Source organism: Phyllostomus discolor, chromosome 6, assembly GCF_004126475.2.
Source record: "Phyllostomus discolor isolate MPI-MPIP mPhyDis1 chromosome 6, mPhyDis1.pri.v3, whole genome shotgun sequence".
Classification (NCBI taxonomy): Eukaryota; Metazoa; Chordata; class Mammalia; order Chiroptera; family Phyllostomidae; genus Phyllostomus; species Phyllostomus discolor.
The window spans coordinates 166,947,605-166,967,726 of record NC_040908.2 but is presented as its reverse complement, the minus strand read 5'-3'; the positions used below and the strand labels follow the sequence as shown (position 1 = coordinate 166,967,726).

Genomic DNA, 20,122 nt, shown 5'->3' with positions numbered 1-20,122 from the left:
TGAGACCATGACTTTAATAAAATGACTAGGTCTATTTCAAAGTGAAACCAATCCCCCTCAGGGAAACAAGTTTTCTCAGTGTCCTGCAGACAGCCACTACTTTGCCAAGAGATGGGTAAAATCAACCTCTACCTTCAGGAGACCTAAGGATCAAAATCTAACTTTCCATTCAGAATGGGGCGTCAATTTATTTCTAATAGTCATCCAGTAGAATCAACTCAAGAAATCATTTCAGAAAACAATCACCTGGCTCTAAACCAGTTTTCGCCCAAGCTTCTCAGCAAACCTATAGAATGGAAATTTATTAGGCAAACTTCCTATTGACAGTACTTTTAAGAGTGAATTTGGGTTTACAGGAACAAGTATAAAGGACACGTGGACAAAAACTAGGGGCAGGTGGAAATGGGAGGGAAGTGGGAAGGGCTGGGTGGGTGGGCCAGGACGGGAGTAAAGGATAGAAAATTGTACTTGAACAATAATTACAATAAAATTTTAAAAAGAGAGAGAAAACAGTGGATTTTAAGACTCTTCTTCATTATGTATGTGCAAAGGCCCATGTTCCTAAATTAAGTTATTGGTGAGGTAAATAAGAATGGTCTCTTCTTACATAAAATTAAGTGATTTTAGAAAATGATGAACCATCTAAAAATACAAGTCATTCTTATCAAATTGTCTTGGTCATCTTTATCTTCATTTTAGAATGTACAAAAAAGTAATAAATTCTCCTGGTAAATAAACGACCCTGTTGGAGTCAATGACGATGTGGGGAAAATGGTTAGACTAACCGTGGAGGGCCTCTGCACCATGTTCTCCAGCCTGGTATGGCTAAACTCTAGGCTGATGACATTATATAGTTTTTCTCGCTCCTCCTCAGGGGTTTCATAGTAGCGTGTCCACTGAGCCATAGTCATTTCGATGCCTTTCTGTGTGTTCACATCCATGACATCCACCATCCGACGACTCCCTGCCAGGAAAAATGCATCCATTGACTGGCCAGCTCTGCAATGCCACTGATATCCATAAATGTATCACGAATATAAAATACAAATGGAAGGCAACAAACTATCCTTTCTTATTTAGGGTATTCAATAATAGACGAGGAGATAGTTGTGACCTGAGATGAATAATCAACAGAAAATGGAAAAGACGATGCATAATATTAAATACAATAATTACTCTCTATGGCATTCTAAATGCTAAGCAGTGATCTCCACTTCACAGAGGAGAAGACAGGTGACAGGTAACTTATGGGACAGAGCAGGACAAGAATGTGGGCAGCCCAATTCTAGAGTCAATGTGCTTATCCACTAAGCTACAATGCTTTGATGCAGGTTTGAAACAACCTGATCTATCCCACAAATTGAATGAAGACCCACTATTTAGCAAGAACTAGATTAAATTTGAATCTGTCTACTTTTTTGTTTAAAAGGGTTATTCCCAAACCTATCAAGCATTTCTTTCTTTTTTGGGGGGGGGGGGTAGATTTTATTTATTTACTTTTTAGAGAGAAGGGAAGGGAGGGAGAACAAAAGAGAGAGAAACATCAATGTGTGGTTGCCTCTCATGTGTCCCCTACTGGGGACCTGGCCTGCAACCCAGGCATGTGCCCTTACTGGGAATGGAACTGGCAACCCTTTGCTTCACAGGCCTATGCTCAGTCTACTGAGCCATACCAGCCAGGGCAGCATTTCTAATATAAAACTCTTTTCATGCATTCCACAAATATTTACTAAATGAAAAGGATACTATAATGGACACAATGATCTATCTATATCAAATTCTCAACCAACAATAACAACTACAACAAAAGGCAGAATGCTACAAGAGGTGGCATAATATAGTAAGGGGAGAAAACAATAGTTTTGCAGCCAAAGAGATCTAATTGTAAATCTCAGCTCCAATAACATCACTTTACAAGCTGTTGTGAGAATTTAGTTAATGAAGTAAAATCTTTAACATGACACAGGCGCTTAATTAATCAGTAGTTAAAAATAAAGAAAAATATTTTAAAGCCCCTGGCTGGTGTGGCTCAGTGGACTGAGTGCCAGCCTGTGAACCGAAAGATCACTGGTTTGATTCCCAGTCAGGGCACATGCTTGGATTGTGGGCCAGGTCCCCAGCTGGGGGCATGTAAGAGGCAACCAACTGATGTATCTCTAGCACATCAATGTTTCTCTCCCTCTCTTTCTCACTCCCTCCCTGCTCCCTAAAAATAAATAAATAAAATGTTAAAAAAGAAAGCTTTAAACAAAACCAAACTGAACCAAACCTAGACTGACTACAGAAGAAAGAGAGGGAAGGACAGTCATTGAGTTTAGCCCTGAAGAATAAATAGAATTCCAGCAAGAAAGACTCAACGAATTCCAAATGGAGACAACAGTATAAGAGAAAGAGAAGATGTGAAAAGGCAGCACAGCTAAAAAGTTAAGAAAATGGCCCTGGGTAGTGTGAGTCAGTTGGTTGGAGTGCTGTCCCGTAGACCAAATGGTTGCGGGTTCAATTCCCAAGACAGGGCACATATCTAGGCTGTGGGTTCAATCCCTGGTTGCCAACGAGAAGGCAACCAATCAAAGTTTTTTCTCTTACGTTGATGTTTCTTTTTCTCTTTCCCTCCCTTCCTCTTTATCTCTGAAAGTAATGAAAAAAAAAAAAGTCCTGGGGTAAGAATAATTAATAATACAATAAAATAAAAAGTTAAGAAAATGGTGGTCAAGGGAAGAGAAAATAAAGTGCCGCTGTTGGAATATTAAGAGTATTGTTGGCCCTGGCTGGTATAGCTCAGTGGATTCAGTGCCAGCCTGTGAACCAAAAGGTCACTGGTTCTATTCCTAGCCAGGGCACATGCCTGCATGGTGGGTCAGGTCCCCATAGGAAGCATGTGAGAGGCAACCACACACTGATGTTTCTCTCCGTGTATTTCTCCCTCCTTTATTTATTAAAAATAAATAAATAAAACCTTTAAAAATATATTGTTCAACTTGCAAGAAACTAATAAATACCTACTATGTACCTGGCCTTGGCAGATAAAAAGAAGTATTAGGACCTCATCCCCTGCCTTTAAGGAATTTACAGTCTGATTAGAGATAAAATATAACAGGCAAGCAGACAAGAGATACTACTTCATACCCACTAAGATGGAGATGATGATGATGATGATGATATGAGGAGGAGGAGGAGGAAGAAGAGGAAGAAGAGCTGGCCAGGATGCAGAGAAACTGGAGCCCTCAGACTTTGCTAGCAGGAACGTAAAATGGTGCAGCTGCTACAAAAAACTGTTTGTGGTTCCTCAGTAAATTAAACACAGAATGACCATATAATCCAACAATTCTACTGCTAGGTATGTATTCAAAAGAATCAAACTCAAGTGTTCAAACAAAAACTTCTACATGAATATTCATAGCAGCTCTAGTCACAATAGCCAAAAAGTGGAAATAACATCAATCAATAGATGAATGGATTAACAAAATGTAGTATACATAACACAATGGAATATTACTCCACCATAAAAAGGAATTAAGTACTTCTGCATGCTACAACATATATAAACCTCAAAAACATGCTAAGTGAAAGAAGCCAGACAAAAAGGCTATATATTTTATGAAATATCCAGAATAAGCAGATCCAGAAACAGGAAGCAGATGTGGTTGCCAGGGTAGAGGGAAGGAGCGAATGAGGAGGACTACTTAATGGGTAAGGAATTCCCTTTTGGGGTGATAAAAAAAGTTCTGGAACTATATATTAATAATAGTTGCACATTATGAATATACTTAGCGCCACTGAGTCTTATACTTCAAAATTATTACAATGGTGAATTTAATGTTATCTATATTTTACAATAAAAATTTAAAAATTAAAGTAAATGTTGTCCTTCAAGAAGGTAGATTGCCACCAGAGCTCTGGCTGGTTGGCTCAGTAGATTGAGTGCCCACCTGTAAACTGAAAAGTCACTGCTTCAATTCCTAATCAGGGCACACGCCTGGGTTACGGGCCAGGTCCCCACTCAGGGGCGTGCCAGAGGCAACCGATCAATGTATCTCTCACACATCAGTGTTTCTCTCCTTCTCCTTCTCCCTCCCTTACCCTGTCTCTAAAAATAAATAAAATCTTAAAAAAAAAAAAAAGAATGCCACCAGAGCTCTTAGATAAAATAATGACATAGTTATAGCTAACATTTACTGAGCATGTACTGTGTGCCAGATGTTGTTCGAAGCACTTCACACTTAAGTAACATGTCCAAGGTTACACAGCTAGTAATTAGTAGAGCTGAAATTTAAACCTAGACAGTTTTGTTCAAGTTCATACTCTTAACCAATATATACCATTACAAAGTTTACATGATAGAACAGCTTTCTTCTTCTTTTTGAAAGAAATTTTATTTATTTATTTTTAGAGAGAGGGGAAAGGAGAGAAAGAGAAAGAAAGAAAGGGAGAGAAACATCAACATATGGTTGCCTCTGGTGTGCCCCCAACTGGAGACCTGGCCTGTAACCCAGGCCCACAACCCAGGCATGTGCCCTGGCTGGGAATCAACCAGCAACCCTTTGATTGGCGGGCCGGTACTCAATCCACTGAGCCACACCAGCCGGGGCAGAACAGCTTTCTTCTTTCTGGGACTTGAACTGACAATGGAGGTGTAACATTCCACTTCAAGTATTGTAGAAAAGAAGACTGAATTAACCACAGTACATACAATGACAGAGGATTATTGTAATCACCAAGTGTTTGCTCACTGCATTTTGACAATCATTAGTTATCCAAAAGGAAGAAAAACCCAACTATCTTCCTAAGAACTTGACTGCAAGTGGAAAACAAACAAGGGACGGAAGTCAGGTATTGGCAGTTTTTCCACTTCACTTTTGTGTGAATTTTTTAAAATATTGCAGGGATATAAGGCATTCGTGCAGGTCAAAAAGTTTTAGTAAACAAGTCTTGTTTACTAAATTAGATAGAATAGAATTATAATAGAAATACAATAGAATTATAAATAAATCTGTTCTTTCTTTCTGGACAATGCCAGCACTTGGATTTTTTAAGAACAAGTAAATTTCTTTCTGATGGCAACTCAATGGTGTTGGTAGCATTTTTATCCCACAGTAGATTCCATCCATTCCCTATACTTTTCTGACTTGTCCTACATGCAAATGCATGTTTTTAATGTTGTCTGTGTTCTATGCTATTCTGTAAGTTTGCTATTAAAATATATTAGACTACTTTTTTAAAAAAACTTCCATCATCTAGACCTCAAACAACCTGGACATAAAGTTAGTCATCAGTTGAAATGTCTGATGTCTGTTAGTTTCACTATAATCACTGCTTCATTTTAAATCACAGCAAAGATATCTGTGACCATTTACAGGTCTATTTGGAAAATATACAGTTACCAAAGGCTTCCAAAGGTCATTAGCAGTAAATATATTATTAAAGAAATGAAAAAATGGTAAGAGGTGAGAAGAAATTCATAAGGAGACTTGTGATTGAGTAAGTCCTTATATTTGTGTAGCTTACAAATTTGGATAAGTCAATGGTGAGATCCAGAAGTTTATTATTTTAAACAAATATTACAGATGACTCCAACACAGGACATTTGTGGACCACAAACCCTTAAAGAATGCTTGGCCAACAGAAAAAAGTTGTGGTGGTCTATTAACTTAGAGATCCAGGGAATTATTGTTCTTGGGGTCTACTAGGAAAAAAAGTCAAGTGATGGACTGATAAGTACTCGAATGGGTTTTTCTGAGGACCCCTGGGAGAGCCCTATCTTGGGAAGAGTAGAAAAAGCATTTTAATTACTCAACAGATTTACTGAGCACCTACTACACTCCAGAGAATGTGCTAGGTACTGGGAAATACATAGTGACAGGCAGATGACTGGACTCTGATAGAGAAACAGTGAGGAAGTAAATAACAGGGAAAGAATTTTTCTCTACCTGGGTTATCTATGACTTGCACCTCTTGGATACACAATCTAAAAAGGGCCCTCAAGTGGCCAAGAGATAGTACTGCAATATTTAACTTCCAAAGCGAGAGACTGCAGTGGAGCTTCAGCAGAGGAAATTGTAGTGGCAGGAGGAAAGCATCAGAAAACTCCTTTTGTTTCACGTTGGAAACATTTCTAAAAGATTCTAATCTACTTTACTGCCTTGTGTATAAGACAATGATCATCTATGAATTCCTAAGGACCTTGGCACGTCTATCTTTAACTAAACCCGAGTAGTAGTTTTATTCTTTAACTAGACTGTTCTAATTTGTTTTCTTTTCCTAATTTTGAATATAATAAAATAGAAATCTAAAGACTAAAGACTCAAGTTAACCAGTCACCGCTGAAGAGAAATTTTAATGTATTTACTTCTCAGTCTACAAAGTTTCAGATCTCATCTAAGTTACCCAATGGAGCAGTGGAAAAAACTTCCTGGAACTTTTTCTATTGCTTTCAGGGAAAAAAAGAAAAGCAGAGATATGAATGAAGCTTCATTCTTGGCTCAGAGATATAAAATTTCACTTTCCTGGGAAGGGTGAAGAGCCACGGAAGGCAGGCTCTTTAGGGTGGGGGGGGGGAGTGGTACACAGAGATGGCAGGTAGGTAGGAAAGAAGCAGAGATTCGAATGTTCTATGTCTAATGAGTGCTAAACAAAGCAACTTTGTAATCCCCTTTGAGAAAATTCTCAGCTGCTGAATAGTAGTTTCTAATCTAGAAACTACTTCAAGTACTATCTATTCCAACCAAATATATAGTCCAATTGAAGTCTAAGCCTTCAAATCTCAAGAGAGTTGAGACTCAGTCCTAAATCTAAAATCTGTCTCAAAGACACAAAGGCCACAAGCTTAATACTTACCCACACACATTTTAACATCATTCACAGTGAAGTCTGGATCTGGCATCCTATGAAACAAACACCAATAAACACAACTTAAATGGGAAGCACAACTTCTCTAGTCAGTGTAAGTTTTTTCTTAAAGTACTAAGAATCAGTTGAGACATCAATATTCTTATTTGGGCTGAAAATGTATTTTAAATAGAAACAATTTTATTTTCTTCTTAGCTCACCTGTATTTTTCATTTACCTATAACAACCATGAACTATTTTTATAACAAAAGAATATACACCCTTTTAAAACTAAATAGGAAAATTATTTTCAATTATCAATGATCAATATTGCATTGTCTGCAGTTCTAGATATAACATGGCCATTTCACAACCATATGTAATTAGGCCAAGAACACTTACTTTATTCCAAGTCCATCGGAGTTCTTGAAAATCAGAGGGTCTCTTAAGCCACCTCGCTGAATATATTCTACATTAAAATCTGTCACCACAGGAAAACATTGTTAGAAAGGTGAGAGGTATGGCTGGAAAAAAAGTAACTGAGAAGCAGGGTTCAGGGCTTTGCCAAGTCTGTATTTCCACAGTTAATTCGTATTTCAACCAATAGGGGGTATTGCTGTTAATGAGTCATCTCATAAGTCCTAGGCAGAAATTATCAATCACCCTGTCTCTCACCAGCCAAAAAATTTAACTCTACCCACAACAATACATACCATGACATCCTTGTCAGTTTGTCAAGGAGCAAAGCTGCATGGTACACACAGAATCACACACTTCAGTTTGGGTACATGTGTAAAAGGGGTTTTATTATATACTATTCATAATTAAAGCCAAACCAAGGGGAGAGAGAAAGATGGAACGGGCCTAAAGGGAAAAATTCCAACAGTATTCCTGCCCTAATGCTTGCTCCTTCTAATATAGCAGAGAATTACTCATGGGGCGGGGGGGAAGTTGAGGGTAGTGGTGTGTGCGTGGTACTGTGTAGTAAGAGAAAAATAAATAGCATCAACAGGCAATATCCTGGCTGCATAGATGCTGAGACACAGTTCCCAGAGTGTAAACGTCCTACACTAAGAGACTATACAACTGAATCAAAATTATACTGACCTTTTCCCTCCATAAAAGTAACAAAATTTGCATTATATTTGTTGGTGTGAAGTTTCTCTTCCAAGTCAAAAGTTCTTTTCCCCTCAATTTCATCATCTGAAATGCCATCATCTTCATAGCGTCGTCGCATGGTACCACGCTGGAGAGAGAGGGACATCAAACATGAAATCGTGTCTTTTTTCATACCTATCCAAATGTGGGCATAGTTTCCCCTCCCTATATGTTTAAAGTACTCTTTCAACTTCAGTTGCTATATCATGCCTCAATATTCCTTAAGATCTTTCTCCTAACTAAAGGTCAGTGAGTGTTCTCAGAAAATGTATATAATAAAACAAAGTTTTATTTACTTATTTTAACAAAACAAAGTTTTAATGAAGCTGCTCGTGATTTGTTCCCTGTTAACTCTTTCAGCCTAAAGACATAAATTTACAATAAAATTTTGACCTAAAAGAGTCTACTAAACATTTTATTTGGCTCTGACCAGCATGGCTCGCTCAGTGGGTTGGGTGTCACCCCACAAAGTGAAAGGTCGCTTGTTCGATTCCCAGTCAGGGCACATGCCTGAGTTGTGAGCCCGGTTCCCCCACTGGGGCACAGATGGGGTGTGTGTGAGAAGCAACTGATTGATGATTCTCTCCCTCTTTTAGCTCCTTCACTTTCCTTCTCTCCAAAATAAATAAGCCTTGGCTGCTGTGGCTCAGTGGACTGAGTTCCAGCTTGCGAACGAAGGGGTTGCCGGTTCAATTCCCAGTCAGGGCACATGCCTGGGCTGCCAGCCAGATCCCCAGCTGGAGGCATGCTAGAGGCAACCACCCATCATTGTTTCTCTCTCTCTCTTTTCCCGCCCTTCCCCTCTCTCTAAATAAATAAATAAAAATCTTTAAAAAATAAGTAAAATCTTTTTAAAAATAAAATCTTTAAAATTTTTTTTATTTGTATATCATTGGTTATCAGAGTGGGGACAAATTGTCTTTACAGGCATTTCAGGCCAGAATACAAAATAACTTTTTTTTTTCCATAGGGGAAAGCTGTATCTAGATTATCTTTCAAAAAAAACCCCTCAAGAATAGACTAAAACATCTGAATTAATGAAGCAAAAACACTTTAACATCAGATAAAGGAATAGAGTTAATCTGAACAAAAGCATTCCCAACAGTAAGTACCAATATTTAGCTTTAAGGATAATGTCTTCCCAAAGAAAATATACAAATGGCAAATGAGCACAGGAAAATGCTCAGTATCAGTAGTCATTAGGGAAAATGCAAATTAAAGACACGATGAGATACCACTTCATACCCACTAGGATGGTTATTATCAAAAAGATGGACAATAAAAAGTGTTGGCAAGAATGCAGAGAAATGAAACCCTTATTTATTGATGACGAAAATGTAAAATGGTTCAGCCGCTTCAGAAAACAATCTGGCAGTTCCAGCAATTCCACTTTGATGTATATATCCAAAAAAGTAAACAAAATCCATACAAAAACTTGTACACAGATGTTCATGGCAGCAATCACAATAGCCAAAGGTAGACACGAGCCAAATGTCAATCAATGATGAATGAGATAACAAAATGTGATATATTTACATATACCACACATATATATAATGGAATGTTATTTAGCCATAAAAAGAAATGAAGTATTGATAAGTGCTACAACACAGAAGAATCTTGAAAACACTATGCTATGCTAACTGAAAGATGCCAAATACCAAAGACCACACATAATGTATAGTTTTATTTACAAAATATCCAGAAGAAGCAAATCCATAGAGATAGAGGGGAAATTAGTTACAGTTACTAGGGGCTGGGGGGAGGACTAAGAAGTGACCATTAAGATTTTCTTAATAACATATCATAAAATTGTACCCTTGAAAACTATGATTTTATTAACCAATGTTACCCCAATAAATTTAATTAAAAACTTAAAAAGTTAAAGAAAAAGAAAAAAAAGGTTTTCTTTTTGACAGTTTATTTAAGTCAGAGGGAATAATGATGGGCTCCTTTTCAATGCTCTGCAATTTTAGTTTACATTTCTCTGTCATTTTGTCATCAAGAAATACATCTTCCTTTGGCAGTAGTCTCTATATAATTGTTGGTTACATGTCAATACTGAATATTCTGTGTGGTTTTCACAGATCAAACCCATCTGTAATTACATAAGTAATTCAGAACGGCTAAATTAGTTTTTAAATGAACCATTCTAAGAACTTCTAAAACCTTTTGGTTAACTTTCACTGTAAAAATATTATCTATTGTCTTAAGGACAGTCTTCTTATGTTCTTTGTAAGTGTTATAGTTACGTATCATATGGTAATCAATCATATTTCACTTGAAAGGAAGTTTCTAAGTAAAATGTAGATTCATTATGTTTTCCCGTATTTTCTGTTTCTTTTTACAACTCTTTTTATTGCTTTTCCTTCCTGAAACTACCTGAAATTTTGTGGTAAACCACATTTTGGATCAGAATTTGTTAAAAGACTTTATTATTCATAGGGTAATATCACTAGAAAATGATGATGCAAGACTAGATGCAAACAGTTATCAGTTATTACAAAGAAACTTCTGGCATTCTCTGGCATCCTCAAAAAGAGCAGATAAAGTCAGGAAATCCGGAATTTTCAGCAGGGAATATTCACTGATGCCAGCAACCAACTGCCTCTCTTAGATATTTGGGGGAGTGAAATAGGGTGAGAAAGAGAGAAATCATCTTTTAAAGGCCAGTTCAGATAAAACCAGACTTACCCTGTAGAAAAATGGCTAAGCTATCCAAGGCTATCATATACTCTCTGATGGATATAATGTGACCATTAACATGTTTATTACAACAAATAACAACGAAAAGTGCTTATGAAGTATTAAGTTTAAAATCAGCACATGTAATTATGCCTGTAATACTGTACCATCATTTTTAAAACAGCATGCATAGGTCATGCATTAGCCATAAGTAATGGGTCTTCAGGTTCCCCATACTATCTTTTTTTCAATATCTAACTTTGCTTTAATCTTATTTGAAAAGTAATGTGATATGGACTTCCGGTCAAGATGAAGGTGCAGGTAAACACAGTGCGCCTCCTCAGATAGCCACAGCAAAAATTACAACTACAAACCAGAATTGTCAGAAAGTTGACCTGTATGGAAGTCCGACAACCAGGGAATTAAGGAAGTCACATTCATTCAGACAGGTAGGAGGGAACGTGCAGTCTCACACCCATGAGCGGTGGTTAAAAATTGGAGGGATACCTCTGGAGCAAGGGATCCCAGCCCCACACCAGACCACCTGGCCCTGGGTTCCAGTGCCAGGAAAGTAAGTCCCTTTTCTTTCTGCAAAACCAGTGGTGATTGGGACAATGGAAGAAACTGTGGGACTCTCAGGCATCTCCTCTTAAAGGGCCCACAATGGACTTAGGTCTTACGCAAACTCACTTCCTCTGGGCTCCAGCACCAGGGCAGCAGCTGAAATGGCACCAGTGGCATACAGGGAGAAATAAGTGTCTGGCATCAGGGTGAGTGCCAGGAGACAGCCTCCTCCTGGAAAAAAGTCTGAAGGCCAGGTAGTGTCCATTATCCCTTTCTAGAGCCATCTCCCACTCAGAACCACATATCTGAGACTCCATCAACCTGGTTCACACGGGTTGCCCCACCCTGGTGATTACTTAAGGCCCCGCCCCATCCAAGTTACAGGTGTGCTCTTCTACAATAGACCACATTACTAAGACAGGGAGTTTCGTCCTAGGTTGAGGGTTTGGTCCCTGGTCCAGGCATGGAAGTGATCGATATTTCTCTCACATTAATGTGTCTCTCCCTCCCTTTCCTTCTCTGTGGAATCAATAAGCATGTCCTCAGGTGGGGATGGAAAAAAAATGAAATTGCCATATATGCAATAATTCTACTTCTGGGTATATACCCAAAAGAACTGAAAGTAAAACTCATTATAACAGCATTATCTATAAAGTCAAAAGGCAAAGTCCCAAATGTCTACTGACTGATAAATGGATCAACATAACACACACTCGAGCGCGCGCGCACACACACACACATACAGAAATAATATTCACCCATAAAAAGGAACAGAGTCTGATATATAATGCAGAATGGATGAAACTTGAAGACATTATGCTAAGTGAAACAGGCCAGAAACAGACTATATGATTCTACTTACATGAGTTACCTACAAAAGGCAAATTCACAGAGACACTAAGTAGATTAGAGGTTACCAGGGGTTGGGGGAAGGAAGAACAGGAAGTTACTGCTTTATGGTTATAGAATTTCCACTTGAGATAATGAAAAAGTTTTGCAAACAGTGGTGATATATGTATATTATAAGTATAATTAATGCCACTGAATTGTGCACTTAAAAATAGAAAATTTGCCCTGGCTGGTGTGGCTCAGTGGACTGAGTACCAACCTGCAAACCAAAGGGCCGCCAGTTCGATTCCCAATCAGGACACATGCCTGGATTATGGGCTGCGTCCCCGGTGGGGGGCACACAAGAGGCAACCATACACTGATGCTTCTCCCTCTTTCTCCTTCCCTTCCCCTCTCTCTAAAAATAAATACATAAAATCTTTTTTTAAAAACGGAAAATTTATGTTATATATATATTTACCACAATTTAGAAACAATAAATTACATCAAAAATCATAGTTTGAGAACTACTGTATATTCCTATCATTTTATATTATATAAAATAGTTTTTCTTGCCTAAGATAATCACCCTGTAAGAATCAGAAAATACTATTTTACAAATGAAGAAAAAGACAGGTAAAAGTGACCTAAGTTAACCCTTTATGAAAACAGGGAAAAAAAAAAGCAAACAAACATGGAAGCAAAAGTGTCTATAGTGAACTTATCTAGCATCAATTCTACTATTACTACTTTGCTGTGTGACCTTAGGCAGTTAAGTAAATCATCTAACCTCTCTAGACCCTAATTTTCCCTTGGAGATAAATAATTTAAGGTCTGCTTGTGTTCTAAAATAAGCCTTCTACAATCTGATTCCAAGTAAGATCTCCATCTTGCTCCCATTTACATTACACCATGTTGAAATTTTGCTATATACTAGTCCCCCAGGTCAGTTTGTCCTTATTCAAAGAATATCTAATTCCAGACCCAGTCCTCCCTGCCCTCGGCAGTGACTCTGAGAAAGATTAGGTGGTGGTTTGGCAGGGTGGTCCAATTAGAAACCTGCACATCTTCTTCCTATACTTCCTGTTGCCCCCATATTAAACAAACCTCCATGTATCTAGGACCACCAGATATTAGAGGCAGTTCCCTCTGCAGAGTTCAGGCAATTCCTATTTTCCAAGGGACACAAAGGAGTCAGAGAACGAAGTATTTGTATAAAGTATGAAAAGGGTGTTGTTATTTTTATTATTGACACCTAGAAGGGCTACTACTCCGAAGTTGAACTATGTATGCCAGGGCAAAATAACAGTACTAATAGCAGCTAACATTTGATCCCTTACCATGTGCTAGGTACTGTAATAACCAGTCTCCATGTATCAAATCTGACATCCCTATATGATGATTATTCTCTTCACTTTAGAAATGAGGAAAAGAAAGGACACAACTAACTTGCCCAACCAGAAAGCTAGTAATTCATATAGCAGGGGCTTGAACCCAGGTACTGTGGTTCTAAAGCCTATGGTTTTAACCACTGCTCTATTCAACAGAAATCCTTCTAGGACGAAACTTCAGCTGCCCAGTAGATTGAAACAGATGGAAGCAATTATCAAAGGAAAAAGACTCCAGACAGCTGAAACGGCTCTGGCAGAGAGGAGGTGAAGTGGCGGCACCTGCTGGCAACAAAGGAGACTGTCTATTAATCAGAAAACCATGCTAGGTAGGTAAGGATTAGCAAAGGCTCTTTCTCAGGTGGGAAGTTTCTGATGTTTGCTAAAGGACATTACATTTCTAGCTGTGCCACTGTTTATTTAACACTCCACCATCCTGATTTCTAATTCTAGCTTTTATTCGACAAATTATTTTACTGGTCATTCAGCTATTCTGGCTGAAATAAAAATATTGCTATTCCTAACCAAAGACTATTTTGAACTTAATACATTTATTGTGTATACTGTTAAAATTTGTTCTCATTCTCTACATTTGTAATAAAACGGACACTATTACAAACCTTCTGTAAAGATGAAATTGCCAGTATTTTTTACCAAGATTAATCTCTTCATCTCTGATTTTCTCTAGGATTCTGCACTATCTTGTCCTACACTACATAAGAGAAAAGTTTTAAATTACAAAGCCTCTTTGCTGTAACTGGTATAAGAAGCAAAGTAGCAACTATATTTTCATGTCCCACATCATGAGAAAAAATGTTTGGGGGCACGTTTTTATAAATGTATAAAGCTATACAGATTAAATCTGAATCTTTGAAACATTCACCAAATCTCAATTGTATAGCCTTAATATGCACTTACACACACTTTAAAAAACCAACAGCCCTGGCTGGCATGGCTCAGTGGCTGAGTGCTGGCCTGTAAACCAAAGGGTCGCCAGTTTGATTCCAAGTCAGGGCACATGCCTGGGTTGTGGGCCAGGTCCCCAGTAGGGGGAGAATGAGAGTGTACAACACACTGATGTTTCTCTCCCTCTCTTTTCCCCCTTCCCTTCTCCTCTCTCTAAAAATAAATAAGTAAAATCTTAAAAAAACAAAATAAAACAAGCTCAGGCTTTTATTCTGCCCCTTTCACAACCACATCAACACACATACATATCCCCCAAATCAATTGAACTTTAAAGTGTCGTTCTCATTTTCTTTCTTTCCATGTTTTTGAAAACCTGACATTACCACAAGGTCGACACATTGGGGCAGATACGTATGTACAGATTGCTGTCTACAACCCCCACCCACCATGTGCGTACTATAAAAAGTATTATTTGAACACTTATTCATGAAACAGGGACAGCTTCCAGTCAAGATAGCAACATAGATAAACATGGCTCACCTCCTTGCACAACCACATCAAAATTACAACTATGTTATAGAACCACCATTACTCAGAACTGTCAGAAGTGAAGTTGAATAGAAGTCTGACAACTATGGAATTAAAGAAACCACATCCATCCAGACTGGTAAGAGGGGCGGAGACATGGAATGGGCTGGTCACACAGCCACACGTGGTGAACAGAAATTCAGGAGGAATATTTCCGGAGCAAGGAGTCCCAGGCCCACACCAGGCCCCCCATCCAAGGGTTCCAGTGCCACAAAGATAAATCCTCACAACTTCTGGCTGCAAAAACCAGCAAGGATTGAGTCGGTGAATAACTTCTCGAGTCCCAAGCAATTCCTCTTAAAAGAACCTACACATGGACATACTCAGACTCACTCCCTCTGAGCCCCAACACCACAGTAGCAGCTTGAAAGGCACCAGTGGCATACGGGAAGGAACTGAAGTGTCTGGCATCAAGGCAAGAGCTGTGGAACAGCTTTCTCCCAGACAGAAAGGCCAGCAGAGGCCATTGTCCCTTTTCTTAACCCTTTCCCCTACAGAGCCACAGAGCCGGCAGGCAAGTGCCACATCTGAAACTCCATCAGACTGGCTAACACTGTCTGTCTCACCCTGGAGACCACCCCCCCCCGCCCCCCCCGGCTCTGACCCAGACAACTTACAGCTATTAAAAGTGGCTTTTCCATATGAACCGCTTGTTTCGGCTCATGCTTCACAACTTCCTAAATCCTATCAAACGAACAACAGCCAGCCTCAGTGCCAGTCTAGATTCACAGCTTGACTTAGCCTGGGAATCTCCAAGCCCAGCACAAGTAGCAGCCATCTCAGATCCCGTTATAGCTCAGGCAGGGTGACCCCAGGCAAAACACAGGTTGGGGCTTACCTTGGTCTGTACCAACCAGGAAACTGCCCACCCAGTGGACAACTACAGACCACATCAGAGCATCACCACCCTGCCCCTACACAGCTGATCCTCCACAGAGGGCAGAGGTTGACAGTCAGTGGTCACAGACAGTCCTTGCAGCCAACTGGCTTGGGTAAATCCCTGCCATTGACCTGCCAAAAGCAACCAAGGCTCAACTATAAGAGGAGGGTGTACTCAGCCCACACAAAGGGCTTGAGTACCTAGCCTGTAGGGTGCCACCAGACCCTACAGGACACATTACTACATTAGGCCATCCTACCAAGATAGGGAGTCACAGCAGCTCTACCTAATACATAGAAACAAACACAGGGAGACTGCCAGAATGAGGAGACAAAGAAACATGGCTCAAATGGAAGAACAGATCAAAACTCCAGAAAAAAAGCTAAACAAAATGGAGATGAGCAATCTATCAGATGCAGAGTTCAGAACACTGGTTAGAATAATGCTCAAGGAACTTAGTGAGACCTCAACAGCCTAAACAAGATCCAGTCAGAAATGAAGGATGCACTAAGTGAAATAAAGAACAGTTTACAGGGAATCAACAGTGGAATAGAATGAACCTGAGAATCAGTCAATGATTTGGAACATAAGGAACCAAAAACAACCAATCAGAATGCATAGAAGAAGGAAGAATTTTAAGAAATGGGATAGTGTAAAGGGCCTCTGGGACAAGTTAAAACGTACCAATGTTTGAATCACGGGGGGGGGGGGGGGGGGGGGGGCCAGAAGTAGAAGAGAAAGAGCAAGAAATTGAAAACTTATTTGAAAAAATAATGAAACAAAACTTCACTAATTTGGAGAAGGAAACAGACATGCAAGTCCAGGAAAGAGACTGAGACCCAAAAAAGATGGATGAAAAGAGGCCCACTCCAAGACACATCATAATTAAAATGCCAAGGGTTACAAGATAAAGAGAAAATCTTTAAAGCAGCAAGAAAAAAGAAGTTAGTTACCTGCAGGGGAGTTCCCATAAGACTGTCAGCTGATTTCTCAAAAGAAACTTTGCAGGGACTAGCAAGAAATATTTGAAATTATGAAAAGCAGAGACCTACAGCCAGGATTGCTTCACCCAGCAAAATATCATTCAGAATCAAAGGGCAGATAAAGAGTTTCCTAGACAAGAAAAAACTAAAGGAGTTCATAATCACCAAGCCATTATTATATGGAAAGTTAAAGGGACTTATTTTAGAAAAAGATCAAAACTATGAACAATAAAAAGGCAAAAATACATATCTATCAACAACTAAATCTAAAAAACAAGCTAAGCAAACAAGAAGAGAGACAGAATCATGGATATGGAGAGCATTTTGATAGAAAAGGGGTGTAGGGAAATGGGTGAAGAGGTGAGGGGATTCAGAAATACAAATGGGTAGTTAGGGAATAGCCATGGGGATGTGAAGGTTATGGAGTAGCCAAAGAACTTGTATATACAACCCATGTACATGAACAATGAATGGTGTGGGGACTGCCTGAGGGAGTTAGGAGGGCTGAGTGGAGGGTGCAAAGGCAGAAAATCTGGGACTATAATAGCATAATCAATAAAATGTAATAAAAAAAACATGGACATGCAGAATATGGAATAATAGCCAGATGCTCTGCAAATCAAGATAAAAGGGCAGTCCTCATTCAGGAGAAAATCTCTGGCCACTAGAGGGAGACAGACATGTACATAAATTATAGTATTACTACTTCAATGTAACATGAATTAAGACAGGTTGATACAAATGTCACAGAAGTTCATGAGGAAGAACAACTCACAGAGGAACTGGCAAAGCTACACAGAAGAAGTGACATAAGAGGAAATGTTTATTCATTCAGTATAACTTTACTGAACACCTAAGAAAGTTCCAAGGACTGTGGATAAAGACTATGTTGTTCCTCTACAAGTGACCTCTTCAAATATTTTTGAGCATCCCCTTCACCTTACTGGATTTCTCAGGATCTCCTTATAAATGAGAGAGACAGACAGACATCTATGTGAGAGAGAAAGATCAATCAGTTGCCTCCCATATGCGCCCCAAACTAGGGATCAAATCTACAACCTTTTGGTACGCAGGACAATGCTCCAACCAACTGAGCTTTGTATCTTTTGATCTATGTAACACTTATTGCCCCTAAAATAAGAGTCCTGAACACAAAGATAAATGGAAGAACACATGCTTAGTTTTAACATAACTGCTTTAACACACTACAAAGAATGTGTATTTATCAACTGACATGACTGAAAAAGCTCACATCTTTAGCAGATCACAGTAATCCCAACAAGACTAAGAAATCCATAAAAAGAAGGCATCACACAGGGGTGTCCAACACGTGGCCTGTGGGCCGCATGCCACCCAACATAAAGTTGTAAATTTACTTAAAACTGGTTTTTTGCTCATCAGTTTTTGTTAGTGTTTGTTGTATTTAATGTGTGGCCCAAAGACACCAAAAGGCTGGACACCTTGAGAGAATTTGGCAAGGTTATTCACACCTAAGTCTGTTTTGATTTAAAAAAAAAAAAAAAGACATCTAAGAATGCAGCAAGTTCAAAAAAGGACATATAATATAAAGTAAACTTTCACCTAAAAGTTCCCTCAGTACTATAAAATACCTACTAGATACAGAATGATCCTAAAACTTCTGAGTAGGGATACATGTACTCCGGCCTCAAATATGCCCCCCACAAAACCAACTAACTGAGAAATGAGTTAAAACACAGGGTCTCTTCTTCAACACTGCCTTCTTTTCAACATACCACTTGGTATAATCAACTGTTCAGTGTGCTTGCTGCACATTTAACCATAAGAGTACCAAAATTCTACGAAGAAAAAAAATGTGGCCACAAGTAGCAAAAGCACTATCTGAAATTCATGATGAAGATAAGCATCTCAATACCACCTAAAACTCTGAAGTTAGATGTTATACCCAAAGCACATTTTTGTTCTCCCCAAGGTTTTTACTAGAAATATACAAATACTCGTCTACTTGGATACTGGCAAAAACAGTACTCAGCAACATTACACTTTCTATCAACATGCAAATGTTCAATCAGTTTATCCTCCAAAAGCAGCCCATCTGAACCATCAGAAAAACTGGAAAAAACAAGTGATAACATTTGTCAATGTCCAAGTCACCTTGGGGTTGTATTTTTTGAGTAACCATGAAAAAAAGATGTGTAGTTTCTCAGTCTCCTTTCTGTCCCACTCTTTCAAATTATCACCACCTTTTTGTAGCTCCAGAATTTTTAAACCTAATGTTTCTATGACATTTTTAAAAAGTAGTGAAATCATAATCCAAAAGGAATATAAAATGTTTGCTTTTTCTAATTATTTACTTCCTACAGCATAAAAGAAGGGAATTTTCAAGATCTAATCACTAGGAAATAATCTTTGGATTCAGAAATACTCAGTTTCTCCCTCAACTCAACCAATTTCTTTACTTTCATTACCCAATGACTATCCACTGAGGTTCAAATACTCCCTGAATACTTATGTTTTCTGCCTGATTTGTTTCTACAGCAACAGACACACAGAATACAGACACAAAGATAATGCCTAGTTTTTTCACCATCTTCTGTAACTGATGCAACGGTGCAAGCCATTCTATTTCAGTTACTGGAAGGTAGAGTAGTATGTTTGTTAAGCAAGAACAATTTAGAAAAAGAAAAAACTCTAGATATTTATGTTAAATCTAAAGGGGAAGAGAGTAACCTTTCTGCCAGTCACTGAGAAAGGTGCTGTGAACCCTAAAGACAGTTTGTTCTGGAAAACACTCAGCAAATGATATAAACCACAAAATAAATATGTCCCATGTGCTGCTTTACTTAAGTCTTAGGTGAGTTTAGGGAGACAGCAAGCAGTCACTCTAAGCCAGAAGATATTGTATAAATACACCTATTTCCAGCCTTGCTACATTCTTTCCTCCATAATGACATCTGTGATTAAATGTATTGATTCAGAGACAAATGTCAATCTCTTCACCAACTATGATCTCTTTTTCAAACCTGAGATATAGAGCAGTCATGAAAGTTCTCTAGGAACAGAAAGAAGCTCTGAAAGAATTGGCAAAAGATCAAGAGCTGGTATTTTATTTTTAAACAATTTGTAAAAAGATTTTGTTTTATTTTAATTTTTAGAGGGAGGAGAAGGGAGGTAGAAGAGAAACATCGATTAGTTGCCTCCTGCACACCTCCAACCAGGGATCTGGACTGTAAACTAGGCACATGCCCTGACCAGGAATTGAACCAGCAACCTTTCACTTTGTGGGATAATGCTCAACCCACTGAGCCATGCTAGTCAGGGGCAAGAGCTGGTATTTT

The 20,122-nt window shown here is 38.7% G+C and overlaps 1 protein-coding gene across 3 annotated transcripts in view; it reads right to left on the bottom strand.

Annotated features, from left to right (window-relative positions):
* KDM2A (lysine demethylase 2A) overlaps positions 1-20,122 on the bottom strand; it is an 86,609-nt gene that overhangs the window by 31,130 nt on the left and 35,357 nt on the right. For all 3 annotated transcript variants that reach the window (XR_004904046.1, XM_028515255.2, XM_028515254.2), the window contains exons 3-6: positions 7,933-8,071; positions 7,228-7,306; positions 6,835-6,881; positions 786-964 (exon numbers count right to left, since the gene is read on the bottom strand). Coding sequence is in view for 2 of the 3 variants with exons in the window: in XM_028515255.2 (XP_028371056.1) it covers positions 786-964; positions 6,835-6,881; positions 7,228-7,306; positions 7,933-8,071 (444 nt within the window). In the remaining variant the exon portion in view is untranslated. The remainder of the gene's footprint in view (positions 1-785; positions 965-6,834; positions 6,882-7,227; positions 7,307-7,932; positions 8,072-20,122) is intronic.